Below are 25,139 nucleotides of genomic sequence, written 5' to 3'. Positions count from 1 at the left end.
ATGAATAGTCAGTTACCCTCCTGGGATGTTCTTTATTTCAGAATGTAGGGGCCTACTGGGTGAAGTGATCACCATCCAGCAGAGGGCCGGGCCGAGTTTGAGAAAAAGGTTTTATGTTATTGATCAATTTGACATTCATGACATGCTAATAGGGGCATCGTGTGAAGAAACCATTTAGATATTGACACTCGCGTAGTATTTGGAAATCATGAAGTTTCCGCATTGCGTTGAGTCGACATGTTTTATGACACGGTGACAGGGCTTCTCCAGGGCGGTGCATCTGCGCCTCCCTCGATCTGATTCGTCTCTCGGCGCCACTACAACAACAGCACGCCCCGCAGAGCCTTTTAGCGGAAGAATGTACTGAGCTAATGTACTCGTACGTAGGTGGTGTGTACTGTCGTAAGAGGTGAACCCCTTTCGGTGACGGACCCCGAGGCAGTTGAAGGTTTTCGTCCAGTGAGAAGCGAGCCGTCGCAGCCGCGGGCAGCCCCGACATGGCGACCAGCAGCCCCTGTATCGTGGTGAGTCAGACGGAGCGGAGGGAGCATGACGACTTCTGAGGTGGTGGTCGCGAAACGCTTTTTTTGCTACAAAAATACGCGCCGTTCGCCCTTGTGAAATTGCCTTCGCCGATTTATTACAACATCTCGGCCAAACAGTTGATTGCCACGTTCAAACTTTGTAACCACACGTTGATCTTCTTATGGTTGTCATATGTTCTTGTGGCTAACAATGATGTGTGTATGTTGAGCTGCGCGGCCTGGGCACGGTACGCGTGCTGCACGCATGGCACATGTGATGCTGTTCCTCCGGGAGGACGGATCACTGCGAGGAGGACAGCTTCACTTTATTGTTCTTTTAATAATTAACAAAAGCAAACCATTTCATCATTCAACATCGTAAGGAGTATATGGATGTCATTACAATGCATGCTTGGTAAATGATCATTCCTCGTCCTGAGTTAATGTTCAGACAGTTGTTTGTTTGCTTGTTCCACATTTTGCTGCACTGAAACATTGTTACAGTAGCTAAATATATGGATAGATCTTCGTAGCACTGCATTGAAATAATTAGTTAGCGTTTTGTGAGGCATCGCTTGTCAATCGAATTACGTTCAGTCATATACTGAACCCAGAGGTTTATTTTTAGAAAAAATACCCGCCTACGGTCGGGGTATTTGAGCTCTGCTGTAAAAAGCATGATGTCCTAATTTCTTTTCACTATTTAGGTCGACGTACAGCAACGTGTATAACTGATGTGCTCACATCATAAATCCCTCATTTTCAAGAAGATTAGCTTTTACTCATCAAATGTTTACATTGACTTTAATGCAAGTACAACACACAGTATAACATGAACGTACATTTCCATGCAAACCCTCAGTGACAGAATCTGTTTCTTGAGTTAACTATCTTACCATATCTCTCTGCCTACTTTGTAGTTTCTAACAGAAACAGAAATTAGAGACCAGACAATGTTTTGCTATCATTTGGTCCTGTATAGTCTGGTGGACAGACATGCTGCCAGTAGTTTAACTGTTGATGACAGATAACATGTCTGAATGCAGGTTTTGCAAACACACAACTTGGAGAGACCGTAGATCTGAGAGGGCCTTGTTTTAAAAGAGATAACAGAGAGCTTTGGGGGAGGAATGGTACATGTGCTATCTTCACATTTTAATTGTAACAACATACACATTGTTTTCACAAACTCCTACCCAAGGTTACTGGTGCTCATGTGACTGCCTAAGGAGCACTAGGAGTTGATTTCAGTATTTTTAATCAACTGATTGTTCATGTAATTGTGTAGTCTTTTAGAGGCTCTTACTCTTTTAGTAACAACTGAAAGAAACAAAAAAAAAAAAACAGTACATTTCAGACTAAAGCGTTGCGATGTTAGTAGCCTAACACTGGAACCCTTAATGTCTGCAGTATTAGTAGCCTGACATGGGAACCCTTAATGTCTGCTGATGGTGTGAGGTTGAGGTGGTGTGAGGTTGAGATGGTGTGAGGTTGAGATGGTGTGAGGTTGAGGTGGTGTGAGGTTGAGATGGTGTGAGGTTGAGGTGGTGTGAGGTTGAGATGGTGTGAGGTTGAGGTGGTGTGAGGTTGAGATGGTGTGAGGTTGAGATGGTGTGAGGTTGAGGTGGTGTGAGGTTGAGGTGGTGTGAGGTTGAGATGGTGTGAGGTGCTGACTGTTGTTCCGTCAGCCTCCTGACTCAGTACCCCAACGCTCGCTACCAGCCAAGGCTCCAGGGAGCACCTGCGGTCGACAGCAGGAGGACGGGAGTCTCCTACTGAGCCTGTTAGTCCTCAGGCAGATGCTCCCTCTCGGCCGTTACTTCAGTCTGCGTGTGGACAAAGCCTAGCAGTTCATCCCAAAATGCATAGTCCTCCATTTTGGATGTATTTCAAGTTAAATTGGCATGGGAAGGACAACACACCATTGTCCCACGATCAAGTCAACACAGCATTAGGCCTAATAATCAGACCCTAACCCTAACCCTAACCCTAATAATCAGACCCTAACCCTCAATCATTTATAATACATGTAGGCCTGAGCTACAAACGAGGGTTTGACTTTCTGCGTCATCCATAGTATCTTCTAATGTGATGTGACTATACTATGCTGTAAGTACACCATCATAAGTAGGCCTTTTATGTGGTCTTAGACAGAGTGTAACTGTCAGCTAGGCCCAGTGATCCAACCCCAATCCCACACCACCTCAAGGCCTGGTCCAGCCACACTGCCGTCACATGACTCTAATGAAGGTCTCAGGGTTCAAGTGCTGGGCTGTTTACCCTTCAACAGAAAATTGGATTTGAAAACATATGGCATATATTCCTTATATAATTAGTTTGGTAGTTCTGAAAGGAAGCAGTGTCCATGAATTGAGAGAATTAAGTTGAGAACCATCTTTTATGGGTCCAGAAGTCGTTGCCAGTTGGACGGTTGGTGAAGTACGTTATTGAAAGTGAAGGGATACATTAAATGAATGCTGTACATGACTGGAGTGGAGTGATTCCTCTTTCCAAGAATTCAGGGTAGTGTTACCCTCTCACCCTGGATCAGTGCTGAGGAGAGTCTGCAGCTGCTATCAAGAGTGCACTTTCTTATCTTGTGCGTTTGTCCTTTGTGTGTGTGTGTGTGTGTGTGTGTGCGCGCCTGTGTGTGTGTATGTACATTGCATTCGGAAAGTATTCAGACCCATTCACTTTTTCCACATTGTTACAGCCTTATTCTAAAATGTATTAAATTAATTTTTTTCCTCATCAATCTACACACAATATCCCATAATGACAAAGCGAAAACAGGTTTTTAGAAATGTTTCCTGATTTATTAAAAATAAAAAACTGATATCACATTTACATAATTTTCAGACCCTTTGCAATGACACTTGAAATTGAGCTCAGATGCATCCTGTTTCCATTGATCATTCTTGAGATGTTTCTATGACTTGACTGGAGTCCAGCTGTGGTAAATTCAACTAATTGGACATAATTTAGAACTGCACAGACCTGTCTATATAAGGTCCCACAGCTGACAGTGTATGTCAGAGCAAAAACCAGGCCATGAGGTCGATGGTAGAGTGGCCAGACGGAAGCCACTCCTCAGTAAAAAGCACATGACGGCCTGCTTGGAGGTTGAAGGCACCTAAAGGACTCTCAGACGATGAGAAACAAGATTTTCTGGTTTGATGAAACCAAGGTTGAACTCTTTGGCCTGAATGCCAAGTGTCACGTCTGGAGGAAACCGGGCACCTGGCCAATGCCATCCCTATGGTGAAGCATGGTGGTGCCAGCATCATGCTGTGGGGATGTTTTTCAGCGGCAGAGACTGGGAGACTAGTCAGGATCGAGGGAAAGTTGAACGGAGCAAAGTACAGAGATCCTTGATGAGAACCTGCTCCAGAGCGCTCAGGACCTCAGACTGGGGCGAAGGTTCACCTTCCAACAGGACAATGACCCGAAGCACACAGCCAAGACAACATAGGAGTGGCTTCGGGACAAGTCTCTGAATGTCCTTGAGTGGCCCAGCCAGAGCCCGGACTTGAACCCGATCTAACATCTCTGGAGAGACCTGAAAATTATTGTGTGTAGATTGATGAGGGGAAAACAATTAATTGAATCCATTTTAGAATAAGGCTGTAACATAACAAAATGTGGAAATAGTGAAGGGGTCTGAATACTTTCCGAATGCACTGTATGTACATATGGTTGGTCCTGAAAGTCATTCCATTGCACCACTAGAACCAGACAGCAGAGAGGGACGGTAAAGTGAACAACCTCTAGGCTCTTCCCCTCTCCACCCACTGCCTTGTCACTACCTCCTGTTAGGCAATGCTCCAGGGATCCTTCCCTGCTGTATCATTCAAAAGAAAAGAAGAAGGCCGCACACATCTCACTCCAATGTAATGATTTATTAACCAATAGTTAGGTCAGCAGGGTTTCCATTCATTCATATGTACACTTTCACGTCATTGCCTTCTGACTGAACTGACTGAGCATGTGACCTGTGTTCTGTTTGTTTCAGATTAGCGATGATGAACAGGGGTATGACCTGGACCTCTTCTGCATCCCAAAGCACTATGCTGCTGACCTGGACAGGGTCTACATCCCACATGGACTCATCTTGGATAGGTGGGTTGTTTTGCACCAATGGTCAACGCTGACTCTTCTATGATGCAATGAGTTTAACTCAGCACACCCAGTCACGGCTCGCCTGCAGTCCGTTTCAGTTGCTATAAGCCCCATATGTGCAGGCGATCTCTATCTGTTTTTGGAGTGTGCTTAAAGAGAAATGCCAGTAGCAAGACTATGCCCTCTTATCTAAGTAGATAGAGGAAACTAGAACCAGCTCACCACCCTCTCTTTCACCCACCTCTTGTGACCCCAGGACAGAGAGGCTGGCCAGGGAGATCATGAAGGACATGGGGGGTCATCATATTGTGGCCCTCTGCGTGCTCAAGGGGGGTTACAAGTTCTTCGCTGACCTGTTGGACTACATCAAGGCCCTGAACCGAAACAGCGACCGCTCAATCCCAATGACAGTGGACTTCATTCGTCTAAAGAGCTACTGTGTAAGCTTCCCTCTCCCCGGCTGGAGGCTACAGGATTTATGCCATATTAGATGTTAGAGTAACATTGATTTAAGAATTATGTTTTTATTTTTCTATTACTTTTCAGTTCGGTTTACTTGCATATAAATTCTAGGGGGATAATGGTTAGCACTCTTTAACAGCAGACCTTTCGTTTGCCACATTATTGAAATATCCATGTACTGTACACTGTACCTTAACGCACTTGCTGGACTTGTTTAACTTATTAACTGACAAGACAAAAAACATACTTTAAAATAGATTTAATTTCAGGTTGTAAAACAACAAAATGTAGACAAAGTCCAGGGCAGTGAACACTTACTGAAGGTACTGTACATATTCTGACCTATCCTGACCTTACCTAACCTGTCCTGCTCTTTTTTTAATTGCATGTCTACACAGAATGACCAATCGACAGGTGAAATCAAAGTCATTGGCGGGGATGACCTGTCCACACTGACGGGGAAGGTGAGAGCACATTTCCTCAGTTGAAGAAGATCTAAGCACTCAATGGTTATGACCTCTGTTATATATTAGGTATCTGGTTGAAACGATTACCTCATCTCAGTCATCATAGCCACCATTGTTTGCAGACAGATAAATGTGTAGTCTTCTTAACCTTTGTGTAACAAACAAAAGATGGTGTCAAAGGTTTTCTCATGCAATCGTAAAACAAGAGGTTATCTGTCGCTGTCTCAGAGCTCACGGTGAGGCCTTCAGGGTCACATTCTTACATGGCTGCAGGAGAGAATGCTACATATTTATAGATACATTTTCGATGTGCTGAATTGCTTTGACTGAAACACCCTCTTGTATTTTATTCTTACACAGAATGTCCTGATTGTGGAGGTATGTGTTAACTACCTATTTTCAAGATGAATTTAAACATAATGTAATCTTTGCCAGTGTTCTGACCGGTATGGCACTAATCTGGCACTTGTTCTTTTGTCTCATTTTTAGGACATCATTGACACGGGAAAGACCATGAAGACGTTGCTGGAACTTCTCAAACAGTACAAACCAAAAATGGTCAAAGTTGCAAGGTGAACTAATGTTGCACCCCAAGTCTTAGAATTGTTGGAATGAGTAAAGTCATATCTTGTCCTCAATTCTGCTTTTAAAAAGATTGAGCTTCACAACCTCTATTTTCTGAAGTCATGTTACAATAGCTCTCATTTGTAATTCGATCTTATGCAACACACAGAACAGTGCTACATACAGAATAGTGCTACATACAGAATAGTGCTACATACAGAACAGTGCTACATACAGAACAGTGCTACATACAGAACAGTGCTACATACAGAACAGTGCTACATACAGAACAGTGCTACATAGCCCCACCTACAGAGCTTTGAATTACTGTGTGTGTGTGTGGGTGTGGGTGTGTGTGGCAACCATAAACCTTGTTGTGTCTGTGTATATGGCAACTTCCAACTGTCATGTCTTCCTGTTTGACTTCATTTTCATTTTTTGCTTTCAGTTTGTTGGTGAAAAGAACACCAAGGAGTGTCGGTTACAGACCAGACTGTGAGTTGAACACTGCAAGTGGCCTTGAAGCAAATCATTTAAATCAATAGCCCTGGATTTTGATTAGCTGAACAGTATGTCTTAAATCACGTGTTGTGATATATCTGACGAGGGACTGTTTTTATAGGTAGACAACATATAGTAAATGTAACAGTGTTGTTCCTGCCTTCACACCACTAACCCAGTGGTTTCTCCTGTCAACTGTTTTCTGCAGTTGTAGGATTCGAAGTTCCTGACAAATTTGTGGTGGGCTACGCGTTAGACTACAACGAGTACTTTAGAGACCTGAATGTAAGTAAATCCAATTGAATTTGCCTTGAGGACGTTGAGCAACCAGAACTCATCACTGAGTTTTTCTTCATTTGATTCCCTCTCTGTTTTCCAGCATATCTGTGTCATTAGCGAAACAGGAAAGGAGAAGTACAAGGCATGAAGTGGACAGCAGTTAACCTCAAGTTGTGTTTCATTATTTCTACGGATGTTGCGATTCATTTTATATCTGATTTATATATATTTTGGTCAGGAAAATTAAATCAAGGGTGCAGCTGACAATGCGCGCGCACACACACACACACACACACACACACACACACACACACACACACACACACACTGATTGCTCAGGGGTCCTGAGGAGGAGCATACTAAGTGATATTGCCCCTAAGATTTGTCAAGCCCCTTTTTGCCTCCTTACACTGATGCACTCTATAAACCACATGCTTCTGAGTGTCATATGTTGTGTGTGTGTGTGTGTGTGTGGAGGCATGTGCAGCCCAGCTTCAACCTGAGTTAGTACCATGCTCATATGCCCTGTCAAAATGATCAGTACCCAGTCCCTTTTTTATCGGTAAGTACTTTATTCATAGCTAGAATGAAGTTGAACAACATTTTAGATATCAAAGCATTCTTTTAATTTGACATTGATTTGATTTATTGTGTCTTTTAGTCTTTTAGACTAAATACCTTTTCATACACAAGACATAGTAATTACAGGTGTCCAGTAGATTATATTGTCTGTATGTTTGCACAGTTCCCAAGTTCAAATACATGTAGTAATTAAAAAAGTAAATGAAGAAGGTTGTATTTTAAAGTGGCAATCTGGGATTCAAACAACAACAACCCCCCCAGCCACGTGTTGGGGTAAACAGCTGAAGGATGGGGCTGGAGAAATGGAACCACTCAAGTTCATAGACTGAGCTATGGAAGCAAGTAATGACCATCCATGAGATCAAAATGATAGTTCAACACATGGTTAAAACTACAGTGTTGGCTTACAATTACATTGTTTACAAATAATGTAGTAAAACCATCTTATACTGTATTTTGGGTTCTGATAGTTAAACTGTCTTACCCTATGTGTAAGCTCACAAGGCATTTCTAACATATATTCTTAAAGAATCAATGGCTATATATCATTAATTTAAAAATCAAAAAATGTATCTACTGGACCAATCCCAGATTGCCCATATAAGGTGATTTATCCATATCTGCTTTTATAAATGTAAGGTGTATTTAAAGCTTTAATGTGCTGTTTGAAAGAGTTCCATGCTACGGCGTCACAAAAATCACATTGAATATCACCGTAATATCACCGTAATATCTCAACTGTTTTCTCTATCTCTCTCCTCTCTGATCCTATGACTGTAAGATTTTTCCCAAGAGAGATTGTCCTGATTTTGTGGCACCAAATAAATTATTGAATCCCTATCATCCCACCCATGCTGTCATAAAGGAAGGACAACACAATGTTTTCTTTTCGGGAATATTACATTAGCAAAACAAAAAAAATATTCAGTTGAATTTATGTGCTCTGTAAAATACCTGCCACATACAGAGGTTATACAACCACCTTTCACACCATCACCAGGAATTTCTATACAAATAAATACAGACAATTGTGTTTTTAAGAAGCACTTGATTCATAAGTAATGGGTATGTGTAACAATGTTATTGATGATTGTTTATACAGTTTATGAGTGATGGACTGTGTTGAAGTTGAGGCCGCTGGCCTGACTACAGCAGAACAGTAACTCTGGATACGAGATGAAGCCAAACTCCAGTATTTACGTGCTGCTACAGCCTTGCCAACAGTACGTGTCCTCTGCTGCCGTAGGAGGGCGCTGAAGTCCTCTGACCCAATCTTCAACGTGCAGTACTATGCTGGACTCAGGTGCAAATTAATCAGAACACAGGGCTCCAAAAGGTTAATTACAGACATGAATTTCCTCAGACCAGTCATGTAAAACAGCCAATCCGAACCAATTCCATAATTGTGATGACGTGATGCCGTTATAGCAGCAGCTCCTCACGGTCTGCAGCTCCATGATCACTACATACCATGACGTGCTGCTACGACAACAGCCTGCAACACAGCCCCCTCACAGGGAGCACAAGTTCACTAAAGTGAAGATACACAATCGTAATCATTGAGTTATAACTCACAAAACACTAATAGTTAACTGTCTATAAAATAATGATAAATGCTTTATAATTGCCCTTTGTAATGTATAACTTAATTATAAAGTTTTACTGGAAAATGTGTTTTGGGCCAGAAGTTTGCCAGGTAAAGGCAGATTCTCTGATCAAAACTATTGAGTACAGCGCCCCCAGCTGGAGGGCCACGCCTTCCTTCCTTGTTTCAATGAAATGGTGGTGGAAGAGAAGTGGGTGTGTGAAAGAAAAATACATGGTTTTCACCACTTCTAATTATGCCACTACACATCAGAAGTCATTTTAACACAGCAAATATCACAGGAATAAACGAAAATTACAGAAATATCCAAACAAGGTGTCCATTTGTGTAGAGACGACTCACCCTCAGTACAAGCCTGCACATGTCTGTGTACGACACACACCACTGGGTTAGGCTGGCTCGCCTCTACACCTCCAGGGCACAGGAGGGACGGGGAGGGACGGGGAGGGGAGGGGGCAGACGAGCACTGACTAAAACAATCTTGTAAATTAAACTATACAAGTTTATTAGTCTATTCCAATAATAACAATGGCATATCTATCAAGCTATGGAAATGTGGTGTATGAATGTGTAGAGTCAATTCTGTCTCAGGTTTGAATCGACGCTGCAGCCGGGAAACTGATACGCTAACACGCCAAACAGGCAGCAGACCACGAGCAGATACCCCCTGGCTTTACATGCCCTTTACAAGGGCTGCATTGTCATTCAATGTAATGCTGATTGATCAGAATTCATATCTGTTCATGACCACTTCTTTGTGAGAAATAAAAATCAATACAATATCTGGTTGCGTCAAATATTTCTTAGAGATAACAATAGTTCGTTTAATGTATAGTTAATCATAACAATATGTGAACATGAGAATATAATCTAATTAAACAACATTGCAGTATTGTTAGGTACAACATGTCCCTCATTTAAAACAACAGGTTTTTGTTGTTGAAAACTGTTTTCTTTATCATGCTTTTAGTGACAACAAAATGCTCTGCTGAAATTATCGACGTCCCTTTTCACCGAAAGACATAATTTTCAACGAGCTGACTTGTGCAAACTGTCTAATTAGCGAGTGGAAGTTAGTTTGACCATTTACCAACTGATGTAACGTTCAGCTCACTACTGACTTCATACAAGCAAGGCGAAATACCACGTATTCAGCAAAAACCTACATTACTAAAAACTCAGGAAGAATAGTTGCTGAAAGTAATGTATTGCAAATGCAAACTCGAAATACTTTTTTCCTCGATTAAGTACATTACGCAAATCCTTAAACTGAATGAAAATACTAATGATTTGAGCAGCTGTGAATTGGAGAAAAATACACGAAAAATAATCCCCTAAAATTCCAAACTTACCTCCAGCCCAATCGAAAATGGCGCCGAAATGTAAAAAAAAAACACACACAAAAAACCCTCCTACATTTCATTGTATGACCTCCTGCAAGGCTGCAGTACGACATCCTCCCCTATGGTGTAGTCGGGGAGGAGTGGAGTCTTTCGTGGCATAGTATTGTACACGAATAATAAGGATTTATTTAATTTAATTTTCCAAAGCAGAGAGCTCTCTGACTGAAGTTAGAGGCTTCATACACAAACTTTTGTTTTTGCCCCCTCTTGTAGATATAATCATTAGTTAAATCCACATCAACACAATGACTTTCCTAATCAGTCCCTACTTTCATACAAACTAACACAGCCTGATGTTTTCTCTAGCATCGATTTATAGCCATAAACATGTACACATCCTCTTGTGTTGCCCTGTGACCACAACTGACCATCTTTCACTTTCAATCAAATGCAAATTAATGTAAACTACTTGTAGAATTACAATACATTTCATTATTCTGGATATGGGGGAAATGCAGGAGGCACAGCTGGCCAGCTGACACGTTAAGTTACACCTATACCTGTGTAGTTACACTGTATTTACTGTTGTTACAACATTGTATTAACATAATAATGATGTAATCACATAGTATGTGGAATGGTTTGAGTAGTCCTTATTTCACTTGTGTACTAACACAAGCCACTCATCCACTGTGAATAACATCTGAATAACATCCAAAGTAAACACTAATGTACTATGTCACAGCATTTTTAACCAGATCTACCTTGGCCTTTCATTTGCTCCTTCAAACCAGTAGACAACTTTTGCCCAGTTTCAGTATCATCTGACCTGGATAATGACCTATCAGCTTCCTCGACCTACAGCTTGTGTCTCTTATTAGGGGCAGAGAAAAGGAACATTGTCTGCTTCACTGTGAGTCGAGGGCCAAGCAACTTGCTGAACATGTGACCCTGATGAAGCATATGGATAGTCTGAGTATTGAGCGTCATATGAGGCTGAGGGGTTTAGTCATAGGGTGAATGGGGTTGCCCTAGCAACTAACATGAAGAATGTTACAGGCTATCGGCCACAGCGGAACCATAGTAATCAAATAAAAGCCACTGCGTTCTAAATCAGCCACTCCTGGTAATTGCTCCACCTTGCCTTCTGAATAGACTAGACAGATTGTCAGCCATTTTGCATACCATCCAATCCTTTCAGATCTACACTTGGCTGAGGGGTAGGAATTTAGCATCACACGACAAATAGTATATGTCAGTATTTAATACACATTTATTCATGATAGAATGGAATAGCCGGCCAATAGTTTTGCAGTGATTTTAGAGGATGCATTATGTGTTCCGTGATAATTTATCAATTTATCAGTTCTCATTTGTCGTTATTTTTGACACTTTCTATCATATATTCGACCATTATAATAGTAATCATTGATTCAGTACTCCTCTTTGCATGGAAGATGGGCCTACTGTTTTCTGTCTATGGCCTTTGGCTGACCTCCTGTGGTCAAAGAAGATACTTGGACAAATGTTACAATCGTGTTTTTTTTTTCTTCTTCTTGATAATCAAATGTATGTTGACCACTTAGATAAAACAGTTACAGTTATATCCAGGTCAATTAGTAAGTACAGTATATAAACTGTATACTATAGTAGCTAGAAGGCTGTACGACCTCTCCAGGAAGTAGCTCATATCATAACTGCTGCATCCATTGGTCGATTGTAATGCCTTTCAAAAGGCCACACCGGCAAATGAGAGACGCTTATTGGATGAGACTTCTATCGGTCAGCGACGAACACCAAAAGGGGCGGGGCTCTTGGTAGCGGAGCCTCAGCTTCTCCGTTCAGCAGCGGATCGATGAACAACATTGATCATAGACTACCTAGTTATTTTTTTTTTTTACGCACAGACAGCTTGCAAGTAATTAACATATTGTGAAGAATTGAAATGGTCGCCATAGGGTTGATGGAAACGTACGAAAGTTGTATAGGTTGATAATCCTCTGACATGGTAATGGTAGCTAACTTTAATTGTAGCATAGCTTCATCAGCATTTCTAACCAGCTAGCTAGCTTGTGTGTTAGCCAGATATCCTATCGGGCTAGCTGTGGCTGCTAGGGCTACACCATGCAATATGAAGAATGCTTGATGTTCCAAGAATTACATGTTTTTTATGTTAAATTGTGTTGCAGCCAACTGTTACTTGTTGTCGTTGATTTCATTGTATAAATATGTCTTGGGTAAAAGTGACCCATTTAGTGATCTAGCGAGCTAACCCATCCCTCTGCCTGCTTGCTTGGAGACTCTCCAGCTAGCTAGCTAACGTTAGCGAGTGGGCATTGTGTGTGCTGTAGCTAGCAATACAATGCTAGGTTGCTAAAAGGCCATTTGGATGAGCTGAGTGATTTGGGATCGAACGTTAGATCAACACTGCCTAAACACGAGCCGAAATAAACAAAGTAATGTTGCGGGACGCACTGGCTAACCATTTCAATCCATGTCAAGACGCACCAGTGAGAACAGTAAGTGGCCTGCCCCCTTGTGGAGACAAAGGGAAGTACAAGGTCGGTTTGCACGTCAATTTTGAGGTTTGATTGTTTTATTACTAAAAGATAAACAGAGTAGAAACGATCAATAACAACAAAAACACATGGACTCAGTGTGTTCAGTCTCTCTGCACGCGCACACACACACGCACCCCCCCCCCGCCAGCCTCTAGACGTTCCCCTCGGCCACCCTCCTGAACAGAGCCAGGCGCTGCTGGGGGGTCATGTTCTCACAGGCCTCCAGCAGGTTGGCCACTATGAGGGTCTGCTGGAGGGTCTTGGCCTTCACCCACACACGGCCGTTCAGCCCCACAACCATCTCCAGAGGGAACAACTTCTCCAGGTCCTTCACCACCTCACTCTGGGGAGCCAGCAGTCTGGGGGGGGGGGAATCAAACAGTCAATCAGAGTGTTGTTGCTAGGTAGACACCTGGCCCTCTAGGTGGTGAGTGTTCCGGAACTCTTTGGCAGTGGGTGAGTTAATGAGTCATACATCAGAATTGTGTGTGTGTGTGTGTGTTGCTGTTGGTTACCTGCGCACCAGTCCCAGGGACACCTTGAAGAGGAGCCCCTCGGCTCCAAACACTCCCATCCCATTGGCTCTCCCACAGCTGTCCATACAGACCAGCTCTGGCTCCATGTCTTTGTTAGCGATGATGAACTGAGCATACACCAGGTCTCCTACCTACACACACACAACACACATTAGAGAAACTCTACTTCAAGCTTTCTAGTGAAAGATGCACAAAAGGGTTACCAGCCCCCCCTGGTCTACTCCATAGTAACCCTGTTGGCCATCATGTAAGAAGAAGTGTGTGTGTGTGCGCCTCACCTGTACGTTGGGTCTGTTCCTCTTGGTGGCGCCCTCGAAGCCCAGGTAGGAGAGGGAGGCCTGCTCGCTCCCGCCCACGTCCACCTTAAACACGTCTCCTGATTTGGCCGTGACGACGCCAATCACGCTCTCCCCCTTCGCCGGGACATACTGGGGGAGGGGACAAGAGCTTTGAGTCCGCAACGTCACCACAGAGACCGGCTCTGACACGGGGGAGGCTGGTGGAGGTAGACATCAGAGGACGGGTCTCTCTTGTAATGCACAGAACGGAATGAGGAACGGTATCAAACAGGTGTGTTTTTCTGACTAGCTTGCTGCAAAACTACAGTATATATCACAAATACAACAACCTCAACCTATCACACGTGTTTGATACCATTCCTTATTCCATTCCATGCATTATAATGAGCCCGTCCTCCGATTTCTACCTCCACCAGCCTCCCCTGCTGTGATATCTCCTAGATGTGGCTGACTGTAGCATTTGAGTAACAGGAGAGGACAGGACAGGGTATTGTCCTCGGGCTGTTGGGTGTGTCTGAGAGATGAAAACCTCCAGACCGGACTAGAACATTCGAGAGGAGAATAAAAACTCGAACCTGCAAACCCACGTGACTGTCAGTCAACTTTCTCCATCAACACATCTCGAAAATCCCGACGATTCAGAGGCAGCAGACAGATTAAAACCGATAAAAACAACCTGTCAGCTCAACAGCTTTTGGGGTCTATCGGCCAAATTCAACACCGGGTTGACGGAACGGACGCGGCTTGCGGTCGCTGCATTACCCGTCTCTGCTGCGAGTCGATCCAGTAGAGGTTCGGTAGTTTGTGTCGGAGGATGCCGCTTTTACAGACCACCACTTCATCACCGTCCCGCCGGAGTCCCGGTCCACAAATGACCTTCTCTGGTTTAGTGTCCGTCTCAGGTTGTTCGAAAGAAAAGACATCTCCCGGTAATAGAACATCACCGACTTTATCTTTGAAACAGCTCAGCATGGCTGCGGCCGGTTGTGTACATGTGAGGGGGAAGACTATCGCGGTGACACACGGAACCGAGGAAACGGCAGTGAGAAGTGAAGCTGTGGTCTGCAGCGCCGCCGCGCGGTTCTAGACGGTAACTACTACGCAGGGAGGATGACTTGCTTTCCGACGGTCCTCATCATGTTTGGCAGTGGAATTGTGTTTTATATGATTGAATTGGATAATTATAAAAAGTATATATTGTGTTGTGTCATGTTCAAACAAAACACAAGCCAGTAAGTGCCTCTAGACCTTTAATTGCAAAAGATTCCAGCAGCAATAACTGAAAAATCAATTTCATTTTCATAACAGAGATAGTGGTGAGATTTAATACAAATCAATATGATTATAGAAAATGATATGTGCGAGTGAGCGCATATGTCTGTATTTGTGGGCGCTCGTGTGTGTGTGTGTGTGTGTGTGTGTGTGTGTGTGTGTACGTGCGTGTGTGTATGTGCATGTCTGTCTCCGTGTGTGTCTGTGCGTGCTTGTGTGCGTGCGTGTACGTGCGTGTGTGTGTGTATCTCACAAACAGCTTCATTCAAACATCACAGAAAGATTGAGAAGTACATGAGTGATAGAATCATGAGTTTAACAGTGGAGGTCGACCTTCCTCAGCAGCTTCCCTCCTTCACGATCAGGACGTCAGCGTTGGTCTCCCTGGAGACGGAGACGGACAACATGATGGGTTATCAAGACAGCCTCACTTTCCATTCTGAAAGCACTAAATATTAAGGAGTAAATCGCTCAAAACCCGTCTTTTTAAACTTGCTTTTAAACTTTAATTTAAAAAAAAAAAAAAATGTACTTACTGTTGACTAATAATTGTTTTTTACTGTGCTTTTGTTTGACTTTTTATGTGTCTGTCTATTCTTGTTCTCTCCATGGAATGTAGTGTCTTTGAGTACTGAGAAAAGCGCTATACAAAATGAATGCATTATTATTCTTATTATTGTTATCATTATTAAGTAGGTTAGCCATGTACAAAAGCTCCATGAAGTCATGTTTCAGGGTTATAAGTTGTCTATTCTCAGACCTTGTTGAGTTGTGGAGTGTAAAACCTATGACTAGTCAGGTTACCTACATCACTGGCTGGGTCCCACTGCTGCCAACAACAACATTCCTCACCATGCACGCCTGACTGGGTCTGGGAGAGGGATGGGTGGTGTGGGGGGGGTCTGTGTGTGTGTGTGTGTGTGTGTGTGTGTGTGTGGTGGGGGGTGTGTGTGTTGGGGTGTGTGTGTGGGGTGGGGGGGGGGAGTTTGGGGTGGTGGTGCATCAACAGAGGTAGGTATCCACCCCCCTCCCCTCCACCCCCCTCCCCTCCACCCCTCCACCCCCACCCAGCGACAGAGACAATATTACACCGTTGAACTGCCACTTCAGTCACAGGGAAAACACTGCAGTACAACTGACACACAACTGACTTAGTCACAGAGAAAACACTACAGACTACAGTTTAACTGACACACAATTGACTTAGTCACAGAGAAAACACTACAGTTTAACTGCCACACCACTGACTGGCCCGGGACTGACAGTGGGCTACTCACAGTCTGTGGACACACAGGGCACACTCGTTGGGGTACGTGTGTCCATCGTTGCCACAGACGGGGGAGTAGTTGAGGGGACATGCCTGCGTCACGCTCATGTCTCCACAAGAGGGCTGGGAGAGGAGGGGGGGGGGGGAGGAGGGGGGGGGGAGAGGAGAGGGTCGAGAGAGAGAGAGAGATAGAGAGGAGGTTTTCAACACAGTAACATCCATCTACTCTAAGGTTTTGACTACACACGTGTATTATTGTTATTATGTATATTTGAGCGCTGTAATAAAGATGTTTCTGTGATGTTCATAAAGTCGTCTTACCCTCCTGTACAGCTTGGATCTGTCCCCTGCGTCTGCTGCAGTCACAACAAAGTTACTATTCACAGCCAGGGGAGGCTGGTGCAGGTAGAGATCGGAGGACGGGGCTCATTGTAACGCACGGAACGGAATCAGGAACGGTGTCAAACACTCCATACCGTTCCCCATTCCGTTCCACGCATTACAATGAGCCCCGTCCTCCGATTTCTACCTCCACCAGCCTCCATCGATTCACACTCATAACAGCACACACGAGATTCAGGTTGTTATTCCTCATTGGGAGTTTTGTTTATACATATCACACTAGAAAGCAGTGTGCAGGTTTCTACTCGTTTTTATGGACTTATAACAACACGTTATAACAATCATATCTGCGTATCTTCTATGATTCCTACTGAACAGTACTGATATTATGTCTCTATCATGATGCATCTGGGAAGGCATTACGTTGACCAGGTATTCTAGGACCATAAACTGAAGCAGGATACTATCTGCCTCTCCCCCTGATTAGGAGGAAGAGGGTGTGTGTGAGTGATCTTACCTGCCGAGAACAACACCGCCAGACACACCAGCAGAAGAGCTTTCCCGATCATCTCGACTTTTGTTTTCCGAATGAACACAATTCAGCCGATAACAATAGTTGGTATACGTCCGGTTTTTAAATGGTAGTATTGTTTTGTTAAATGGTAGAGAGTCTGAGTCTGAGTCTGTGTTGTGTCTTCTCTGGTCTGTCTTATCTCATGTGCCTTCCTCAGGGTCGTATGTCCGTCTGGTGTGGGTCGGTGTCGTGCCGTTGTCATATAGTGGCGGATGGGAGGGAGGGTCTGTCTGGGATGGGGACGTGAACGAATGTGACCCTGATCAGAGAGAGAGACGGTGGCGCTGGTGTTTTGACGGCCGCGCACCTGACTGTCCCGCCGGCCACCGCTCACAGACGGAGGGAGCCTCCCCTTTGTCTCCTTTATTAGAGGATAAACATTCCAGCTGTCCAAATATTGCTGAGCAGGATACTAGTCAGAACAACAGAGGGGCGTGACGCGGGGGGATACATAATGGTACAAGAGCAACTAAGGCTTTTTGGTGTTATGACACATTTGTATTGAGTGTTATGGTTTTAGATATGTCTGGGCCAATAACTCTGTGGTCTACTCTTGTTTTCATGTTACTCTGTATGGCAGGAGTTGGCCTATGTACCAGTGTTGGGGAGTAGTTCAGTTTAAAGGCATTTTGCAGTAGCTTGGTGGTAGTTAGACGAAATTAAAATACCTGTAGGGTTTCCTGTAATTAACTACTTTTTATTCCATGTAGCGGTGTAGTAAGATACTGTCACTACATTTTCCCAAAAGAAAACAAAACAAATCATTGGAATTAAGTGATTATTCCAGCCGTTAAACTCCAATTTGCTACTATTTGTTACTTCACTGCCTAAGGTGTCCTCACTTTGCTCCACCGCACCATTTCTCTCTCTCAGTGATTCCAGAGCATTTCAATCACACGTTGTCCTGGACTGGTCATCTTTCAATAACTGATTATCATGTTTCTACTACTTTTTCAAAGAAGCTTTAGCCAAACTATATTTCTGTCAAGGGTAGCTTGGGTGTGGTTCAACTTCTTTCCTTGTAAAGTAATTGGTAATCTAGTTAAATACAGTTTCAGAGTAACATGGCTGTGTGCTCACTCCAACATATCTGTGAACTGTTGATGCATCATTAAGCCCGTTCATCAGAGAAACAGTTATTAAAGCTAACATTTATTTTTTTTTATTTTTTTTTATTTGTGTGTCTATTCTCATAATGTAGACTTATGTTACACATATCGTTACATTCCAGGCTGTACATAAACAACAAATAATAGACGACTGTAATTCATGTTAATCAGTCATATATCATACCATCATTGTACGGTACATTAATGTAATGTTGATGTCATGTTTAGGCCGTTTATTGCTGTTTCAGCAATTCTGCTGTTCGAGCATTTAGATGAAGAACTGTATTCTATAAAGATACATTTTTGTTATTTGGACACAGAAATTAAATCTCACAAAGCTTATACCTCTGTTGTTAAACGACGGTCTGACATATGGATGTCAACATCTTGTCATGTTTGACTATCCTTCGCTGTCATGGGTCATTGACTAAACTTGACCTGGTCTCGGCTTCCGTAGTCCATAATGGGACTACATTTGGAGAAACTTTAGTGAAACAGTGGAGCTTCTGAACTGTCCACTAACACCCACAGACATGTCTGCAGTAAGAAATGCGCTTCGCTCTGTCTGCAGATCATCACGGATCATAGAGAATATTTCTATGAGAAATGGTGACGTGGTGAGTTCTGATCATTGATTGATTTGCTCTACTTTTCATGCTGTGATCGACATATCCGACTGAATACTGATCGTGATCAATTGAAATCACTAGAAGTTCAAGTTTACAGTGTAAGATTCTTCGAAAAAAATGACATTGGACTAATTAGCATTTTTGCCATGCAATAAAACTTTTTTGCAACACGACCTTTGTTTTTGTGCAAATTTCCGTGGTATTGGGAAACTCTCACCAGGAGAGAACGCGAGAGATAGTGACCTCTATAGTAGTGATCTGTCGGCTGCTGAGAATTTGTTTTCCCACACGCTTTTACTCAAAGTCAAACTGTATTAAAAGTACATATTGTATGGTTAATATTATAATTAAACACACAGAATAATGAATCTGTTAATATAAACCACTGTGAAAATGCACTGTATGCCTATGTGCATTTTATTGTCCATATTTACCTGGAGGTAAAGTCAGAATGACGTGTTTATAACGAGGATAGGCGGTTCAGCACACTACAGGCAGACAGTCCACCAGGTCCCAACAGCCCTTTGGACTCTCCCTGAAGGAAAGGTTAGATGGTGAACTGATTCCCCAGAGTCCAGAGGTGGTTTCCTCCATAGGAGCAGGCCGTTGGTTTAACATTAACAATGAGTGTTTCTAGGACTGGGGAATAATGTTACTGAGTCACGTTTGACTGTGTTATAGAATACTGTGAAAGGATTGGAGAAATGGTCGAAAGGCTCTACTTAACTGTTAATAAAGTTCTATCTAAACCTTTAAAATGGAAGTAGTATCTATCTATCTATCTATCTATCTATCTATCTATCATCTATAGATATAGATATAGATATAGATATAGATATGGATATGGATACAGATAGGCCTACTCTTGTAGTGCTGTGGTGAGAAGCAACCCAGGTTCAAACTCCACCAGTGGCTGTTATGGCTGACTATGTCGGTGTAGTACCTCCATCCGGCCACTGGGTGTCAGTGTCCCCCTCCCTGTGTCCTCTCCTGCCAGCCCAGAGCGTGCATCTCCACCGGGCCCCAGCAGCAACACGGAACCTTCTACGAGTTCCGCACCTACAGCATCCGCCCAGAGAAGAACGCCGCCTTCCTGAAGCTGACCAATGAGAAGATCCACCTGAGGACCGCCCACTCTGAGCTGCTAGGCTATTGGAGCGTGGAGTACGGGGGGCTGAACCAGGTGTTCCACATCTGGAAGTATGGTGAGGAGGGGGGGGGGCTGAATCAGGTCTTCCACATCTAGAAGTATGGTGGTAGGGAGGGAGGGAGGGAGGAGGAGAGGGAGGGAGGGAGGAGGAGAGAGAGGGAGGGAGAGAGGGAGGGAGGGAGGGAGGGAGGGAGGAGAAGGAGAGAGAGGGAGAGGGAGGGGGGGGGCTGAACCAGGTGTTGCACATCTGGAAGTATGGTGGTAGGGAGGGAGGGAGGGAGGAGGAGAGAGAGAGAGGGGGGAGGTTGAGAGAGAGAGAGAGAGAGAGAGGGAGGGAGGGAGAGGTACAGTGAGGTGCTCATTAGGAGTGACCTCTCAACAGTGCCGTGAATATCAGTCTAGGATTACAATAAACATCCAAATACAAACACAAATACAAATAGAAAGCAGAACACAAAGTTGAGGAGGAGCTCTTAGAACGGCGACTCTATTCCTCGACGCCGTCCTGTGACCTGGTTAGGGGGTCGTTCCGTTGGACCTCCAACGGACAGAGAAGGTGAATTTTCTACCAGTTTATTTCTGAATGTCAATTCATTTCCTTCCTGGATGGACGTGAACTTATCAAACCTCTACGACAAAGAGTCTGAATGTGAAAGAGATCCTCCTCCTCTGCTGTCCCCAGACAGCTATGCCCAGCGGGCGGGCGTGCGGGCAGCCCTGTCCCAGGACCCCGGCTGGATAGAGCAGTACATCTCCAAGGCCATGCCCATGCTGGCCTCACAGGACAACGAGGTCACCTACCTGGTGCCCTGGAGCAACGTGCTCCGGCCTCCAAAGGAAGGAGGTACAACAAGAGATACACTGTGTGTGTGTGTGTGTGTCTCTGTGTGTGTCTGTCTGTGTGTGTGTGTGTGTGTGTGTGTGTGTCTCTGTGTGTGTGTGTGTGTGTGTCTGTGTGTGTGTGTGTGTGTGTGTGTGTGTGTGTGTGTGTGTGTGTGTGTGTCAGTGTGTGCGTCAACAGATTTCAGGGCAGTTTCATCAGTTCCTATTCCTCCTTCCGATTGGTCACCTCCTCTGCACTTTCAGGAAGTGAAACCCCCCTGTTTTCCTTAGTGGTTGATGAGTCAGCATTAGTGATAGCAGCACAGGGAAGGTCAGAGGTCACCGCCTCTCACAGACACTCCTGGGCCTCCTAGGACATGTTTACACTGACAGAACAGAACATCACATCACATGACCTTCACACACAACTGGTAAACAATGTACATTGTGTTCTGAAGAGGTCAGAGGTCAAGCCGAGTCATGAAGAAGCCTGAGGTTGTGTGTGTGTGTGTGTGTGTGTGTGTGTGTGTGTGTGTGTGTGTGTGTGTGTGTGTGTGTGTGTGTGTGTGTGTGCGCGTGATGAGGTACAATCAATCAAAACTGCCATGACACACATCCTGTATACTGTAGCTTTGCTGCAACGGATGTTGAACAGTTCACTGAAGCAGTGACACATCTTATAGATATGAGATGGGATATCGGCTGTTTTTACCTAGCTGTGTGTGTGTGTGTGTGTGTGTCTGTGTGTGTGTGTGTGTGTGTGTGTGTGTGTGTGTGTGTGTGTGTGTGTGTTTCAGGTGTGTATGAGCTGGCGTCGTTCCAGATGCGTCCGGGGGGGCCGGCGGTGTGGGGGGGGGCATTCCAGGCGGCGGTCAGCGCCCACGCAGACACGGGATACGCCCACCTGGTCGGGGTGTTTCACAGCGAGGCGGGACCACTCAACACAGGTAGGAGGAGGAAGAGGAGGAAGAGGAGGATGATGATGATGATTTGCACTCTTTACGTGCACATGTATGAGTGTGTATTTGTTTGTTTTTATTTGTATTTTCTGTATTCTGTGTTCAGTTTGGTGTGATGTGTTTCCTGTGTAGTCCAGGCCTGTTTAAATAAAGTTTGGTTTGGTGTGATGTGTTTCCTGTGTAGTCCACGCCCTGTGGTGGTATGAGGGTCCTGACCAGCGGGCAGCGATGAGACACAGAGCCCACGGAGACGCCAGGGTGGTGGCCGCTGGTAAGACACTTAGAACCTGTTATAACCACTGTTAACTACTGCTATAACCACTGTTAACTACTGTTATAACCACTGTTAACTACTCTTATAACCACTGTTATAACCACTGTTAATTACTGTTATAACCACTGTTAACTACTGTTATAACCACTGTTAACTGACTGTTATAACCACTGTTAACTACTTTTATAACCAAGAACTATTCAGTCATCACTGACTTTGAGAGAAGACAAAAACACAAGAAATGACATTTGCTCTCTGTCCCTCTCTCCCCTCCTTTGTCTCTCTCTCTCTCTCTCTCTCTCCTTTGTCTCTCTTTCTCTCTCTCCCCCTCCCTCCCTCTCTCTCCACAGTGAGGGAGAGTGTGACCTACCTGGAGTCTCAGAGGAACAAGCTCATGTTCCCCTGCCCCTACTCCCCCCTCAAGTGACATGTGACTTCTGACCTGTGACCTCTACACTGCAACCCCACTTGATGCCTGTCTATCTGACTCAACACAGACCTCTGGATCCAGCGGACCGAACCTCAACTGGGTCTGTGACCCTGTGACTGGTGCCTTACACTGTTCTCATTGTTATTATAGAATCATATGTGAAATATATTAGTATTTAATTATTTATAATATACTATATATAAATACCTAGAGTTTATTACCTGCTACTTAGATTAATAATTAACCCAATGGACCAACATGTTGTAATTTAACTGTGAGATGTGAATGTGTTTTAGATGATAAGAGATACCAGTTATGAATGAGGTGATTGTTCTCTCTCATAAGTAGAGATTCTCAGCTGTTCTGTGATGGTATCATTGTACATATTGGTTTCAGCGTTTAGAAGTAACAACACTTTGGATGCTTCACTGTCCCATGACTTGTGTGTTGACTACTTGTGGATAAATGATTATTCTGATGTATTCACTACTTGTGGATAAATGATTATTCTGATGTATTGACTACTTGTTCCATGTGGATGTGTCTGAACCGTGATGCTGTCTGACTCTGCAGCTGTACAACATGAGACACGTGAGAACTGCACAACATTAAAGACCAATGTGATGATCAAATGCTGCTGTGTGTGTGTGTGTGTGTGTGTGTGAGAGCAGTGAGACCTCTGAGAGGATGAACCACAGAGCCTCGCTGGCAGATTTGTTCAGTTTTATTGTGTAAATACCTATCGACCAACGTGAGTAACAGAAATCCCCACGCCCCTCTCAACACATCCACAACATCAACAACTATTAAATAAACAACATTTACTTTGCTAGGATCATCTCTCTTTCAGGTTTTTTTTTTTGTTGATTGATTAAAAAACAAAACAAAATAATAAACACGATTGTGTACATTATAATAGTCTGTGGAAATTCCAGTGCAAAAAAGATTCCAATCAACACCATGGATAAAGTGCTTGGAATGTTGAAACTGACCAATGGGACTTTGTCTCTGGCAGCTTTATTTCTGAATACTGAATGGTCCCCTACACCTGACGGAGCGATGGCCACTCTGGACGTCACTGGTGTCTGTGTGACAGGCCACTGGGACTAGCTTCCATCACACTTTACGACAGGAGACCAACACTGACACAACACCGCCCCAGCATACAGACTCACCCTACAGCATTACACATTCATTAACGTTGATTTCTACTTTTTAAAAACATCTTTTCAGCCCGTCGAGGAGGACCTCGCCTCTCTACTAGTGGTTCGGAGGAGCTGACGATAGTGGACTGTCCTTCAGACGATGGTCTGTCTGTCTAGTGTCTGTCTCTGTCTGTCTGTGTCTGTCTGTCAAGTGTCTGTCTGTCTGTGTCTGTCAAGTGTCTGTCTGTCTGTGTCTGTCAAGTGTCTGTCTCTGTCTGTCTGTGTCTGTCTGCCTGTCTCTCTGTCTGTCTGTAGGCCACTGCATGGTATGTGTCTGTCTGTCTGTCTGTAGGCCACTGTATGGTATGTGTCTGTCTGCAGGCCACTGTATGGTATGTGTCTGTCTGTCTGTCTGTCTGTCTGTCTGTATGGTATGTGTCTGTCTGTCTGTCTGTCTGTCTGTCTGTCTGTCTGTATGGTATGTGTCTGTCTGTATGGTATGTGTCTGTCTGTCTGTCTGGTATGTGTTGAGGTATTCATCAGAGATAAACTGTGAGAACTTAAAACACTCATCAACAAAAATCGAAAAGTTTTTCTTAAAAAAGCTTTAAAATCAATCACTTTTAGTTTTCCTTTCTTCACTCGTACAGTACGTCTGCATAGTGTACGATGAGCACGTTCTGATTGGAGTGTTCTAGAGTGTTCTAGAGTGTTCTAGAATGGCTGAGTCCGCCACAGAAGGTTCTGTCGCTAGGTAGAACAGGCGCCACAGTAATGCCATGTTTGGACTCAGCCAGAGAAAAAAAAATAGTAAAAACAATTGCTTGTTTATATATTCATCTTTTTTTTCTTTCTTTTTTTTTTTACATAAATATAAATAAAAAGATACACGACAAATAAAATCAAAATCAAACAATAAGAAAAATTCAGATTTTTGCAATTCAGCCCTTGGCCATGGAAATGATTGGGACGGTTCTTCATGGTGTAATTCTGGTCTCGGAGTACAAAACTAAACTAGGAAACGGACCCTGAGCTTCACCTCTCAGGCACCAACTGGAATCACACCAGTAGAAAACAGCGCAAGTTCCAGGGAAATCTACACTGCTGCAGAGGCACTCCAAAGATTATGGCAGTTATTCAAGTTTAACACTTTTTCTCTCTCTCCTTTAAACACCTCCGGCCAGGACCCCGGGTCCTAGTCGCGACACCGCCAGGGGGGGAAACGTTTGCATTGACTTGCATTGAGCTTTTCCAGTCAGGCGCCATCCTAGGACGCCTCTCTGACCGGAGAATTAAGACAAGTATTAAAATACTACTGTAGTA

At 43.9% G+C, this 25,139-nt stretch overlaps 5 protein-coding genes across 6 annotated transcripts in view; 2 read left to right on the top strand and 3 right to left on the bottom strand.

Moving 5' to 3' along the window:
* Positions 1 to 14,832, bottom strand: part of LOC310816463 (exosome complex component RRP40-like) — a 136,974-nt gene extending 122,142 nt beyond the window's left edge. The window contains exons 1-4 of one of the 2 annotated variants that reach the window (XM_083686673.1): positions 14,606 to 14,832; positions 13,823 to 13,972; positions 13,524 to 13,675; positions 13,139 to 13,367 (exon numbers count right to left, since the gene is read on the bottom strand). In XM_083686673.1, the coding sequence (XP_083542799.1) occupies positions 13,160 to 13,367; positions 13,524 to 13,675; positions 13,823 to 13,972; positions 14,606 to 14,815 (720 nt within the window). In that variant the 5' untranslated portion in view covers positions 14,816 to 14,832 and the 3' untranslated portion in view covers positions 13,139 to 13,159. Of the gene's footprint in view, positions 1 to 13,044; positions 13,368 to 13,523; positions 13,676 to 13,822; positions 13,973 to 14,605 lie in introns of those variants that run through there. The other variant, XM_083686672.1, reaches the window with a different exon arrangement.
* hprt1 (hypoxanthine phosphoribosyltransferase 1) lies at positions 327 to 8,341 on the top strand. Its single transcript, XM_083685551.1, has 9 exons — positions 327 to 524; positions 4,537 to 4,643; positions 4,900 to 5,083; positions 5,504 to 5,569; positions 5,933 to 5,950; positions 6,062 to 6,144; positions 6,585 to 6,631; positions 6,846 to 6,922; positions 7,017 to 8,341. The coding sequence occupies exons 1-9, from the start codon at positions 498 to 500 to the stop codon at positions 7,062 to 7,064; spliced, it is 657 nt and encodes a 218-aa protein (XP_083541677.1). The 5' UTR covers positions 327 to 497; the 3' UTR covers positions 7,065 to 8,341.
* A 485-nt stretch (positions 14,833 to 15,317) lies between the features above and the next one.
* LOC310816524 (putative pancreatic secretory proteinase inhibitor) lies at positions 15,318 to 17,293 on the bottom strand (the record flags this gene model as incomplete). The annotated part of the gene is made up of 4 exons (XM_083686772.1): positions 15,318 to 15,499; positions 16,393 to 16,505; positions 16,704 to 16,738; positions 17,242 to 17,293. The coding sequence occupies 4 exons, from the start codon at positions 17,291 to 17,293 to the stop codon at positions 15,454 to 15,456; spliced, it is 246 nt and encodes an 81-aa protein (XP_083542898.1). The 3' UTR covers positions 15,318 to 15,453.
* Positions 17,294 to 18,940: 1,647 nt separating this feature from the next.
* On the top strand, positions 18,941 to 22,907 carry nipsnap3a (nipsnap homolog 3A (C. elegans); the record flags this gene model as incomplete). The annotated part of the gene is made up of 6 exons (XM_083686846.1): positions 18,941 to 19,024; positions 20,034 to 20,241; positions 20,869 to 21,030; positions 21,806 to 21,955; positions 22,152 to 22,238; positions 22,592 to 22,907. The coding sequence occupies 6 exons, from the start codon at positions 18,941 to 18,943 to the stop codon at positions 22,666 to 22,668; spliced, it is 768 nt and encodes a 255-aa protein (XP_083542972.1). The 3' UTR covers positions 22,669 to 22,907.
* A 473-nt stretch (positions 22,908 to 23,380) lies between these two features.
* Positions 23,381 to 25,139, bottom strand: part of abca1b (ATP-binding cassette, sub-family A (ABC1), member 1B) — a 47,406-nt gene continuing 45,647 nt past the window's right edge. The window contains exon 47 of the mRNA XM_083686345.1: positions 23,381 to 25,139. This exon is cut by the window's right edge and continues 235 nt beyond it. The gene's annotated coding sequence lies outside the window, so the exon portion shown is untranslated.

Source organism: Argentina silus (assembly GCF_951799395.1).
Source record: "Argentina silus genome assembly, chromosome: 15".
NCBI classification, from domain to species: Eukaryota; Metazoa; Chordata; class Actinopteri; order Argentiniformes; family Argentinidae; genus Argentina; species Argentina silus.
The sequence above is the reverse complement of the archived record's forward strand: the minus strand, read 5'-3'. Positions and strand labels throughout refer to the sequence as shown.

Bases quoted from the DNA above. Each gene is read 5' to 3' on its own strand.
- hprt1 (XM_083685551.1), top strand. From the start codon at position 498: ATGGCGACCAGCAGCCCCTGTATCGTG. The intron at 4,644-4,899 runs GTGGGTTGTTTT...TTGTGACCCCAG, and splicing joins CATGGACTCATCTTGGATAG to GACAGAGAGGCTGGCCAGGG. The intron at 6,923-7,016 runs GTAAGTAAATCC...TCTGTTTTCCAG, and splicing joins AGTACTTTAGAGACCTGAAT to CATATCTGTGTCATTAGCGA.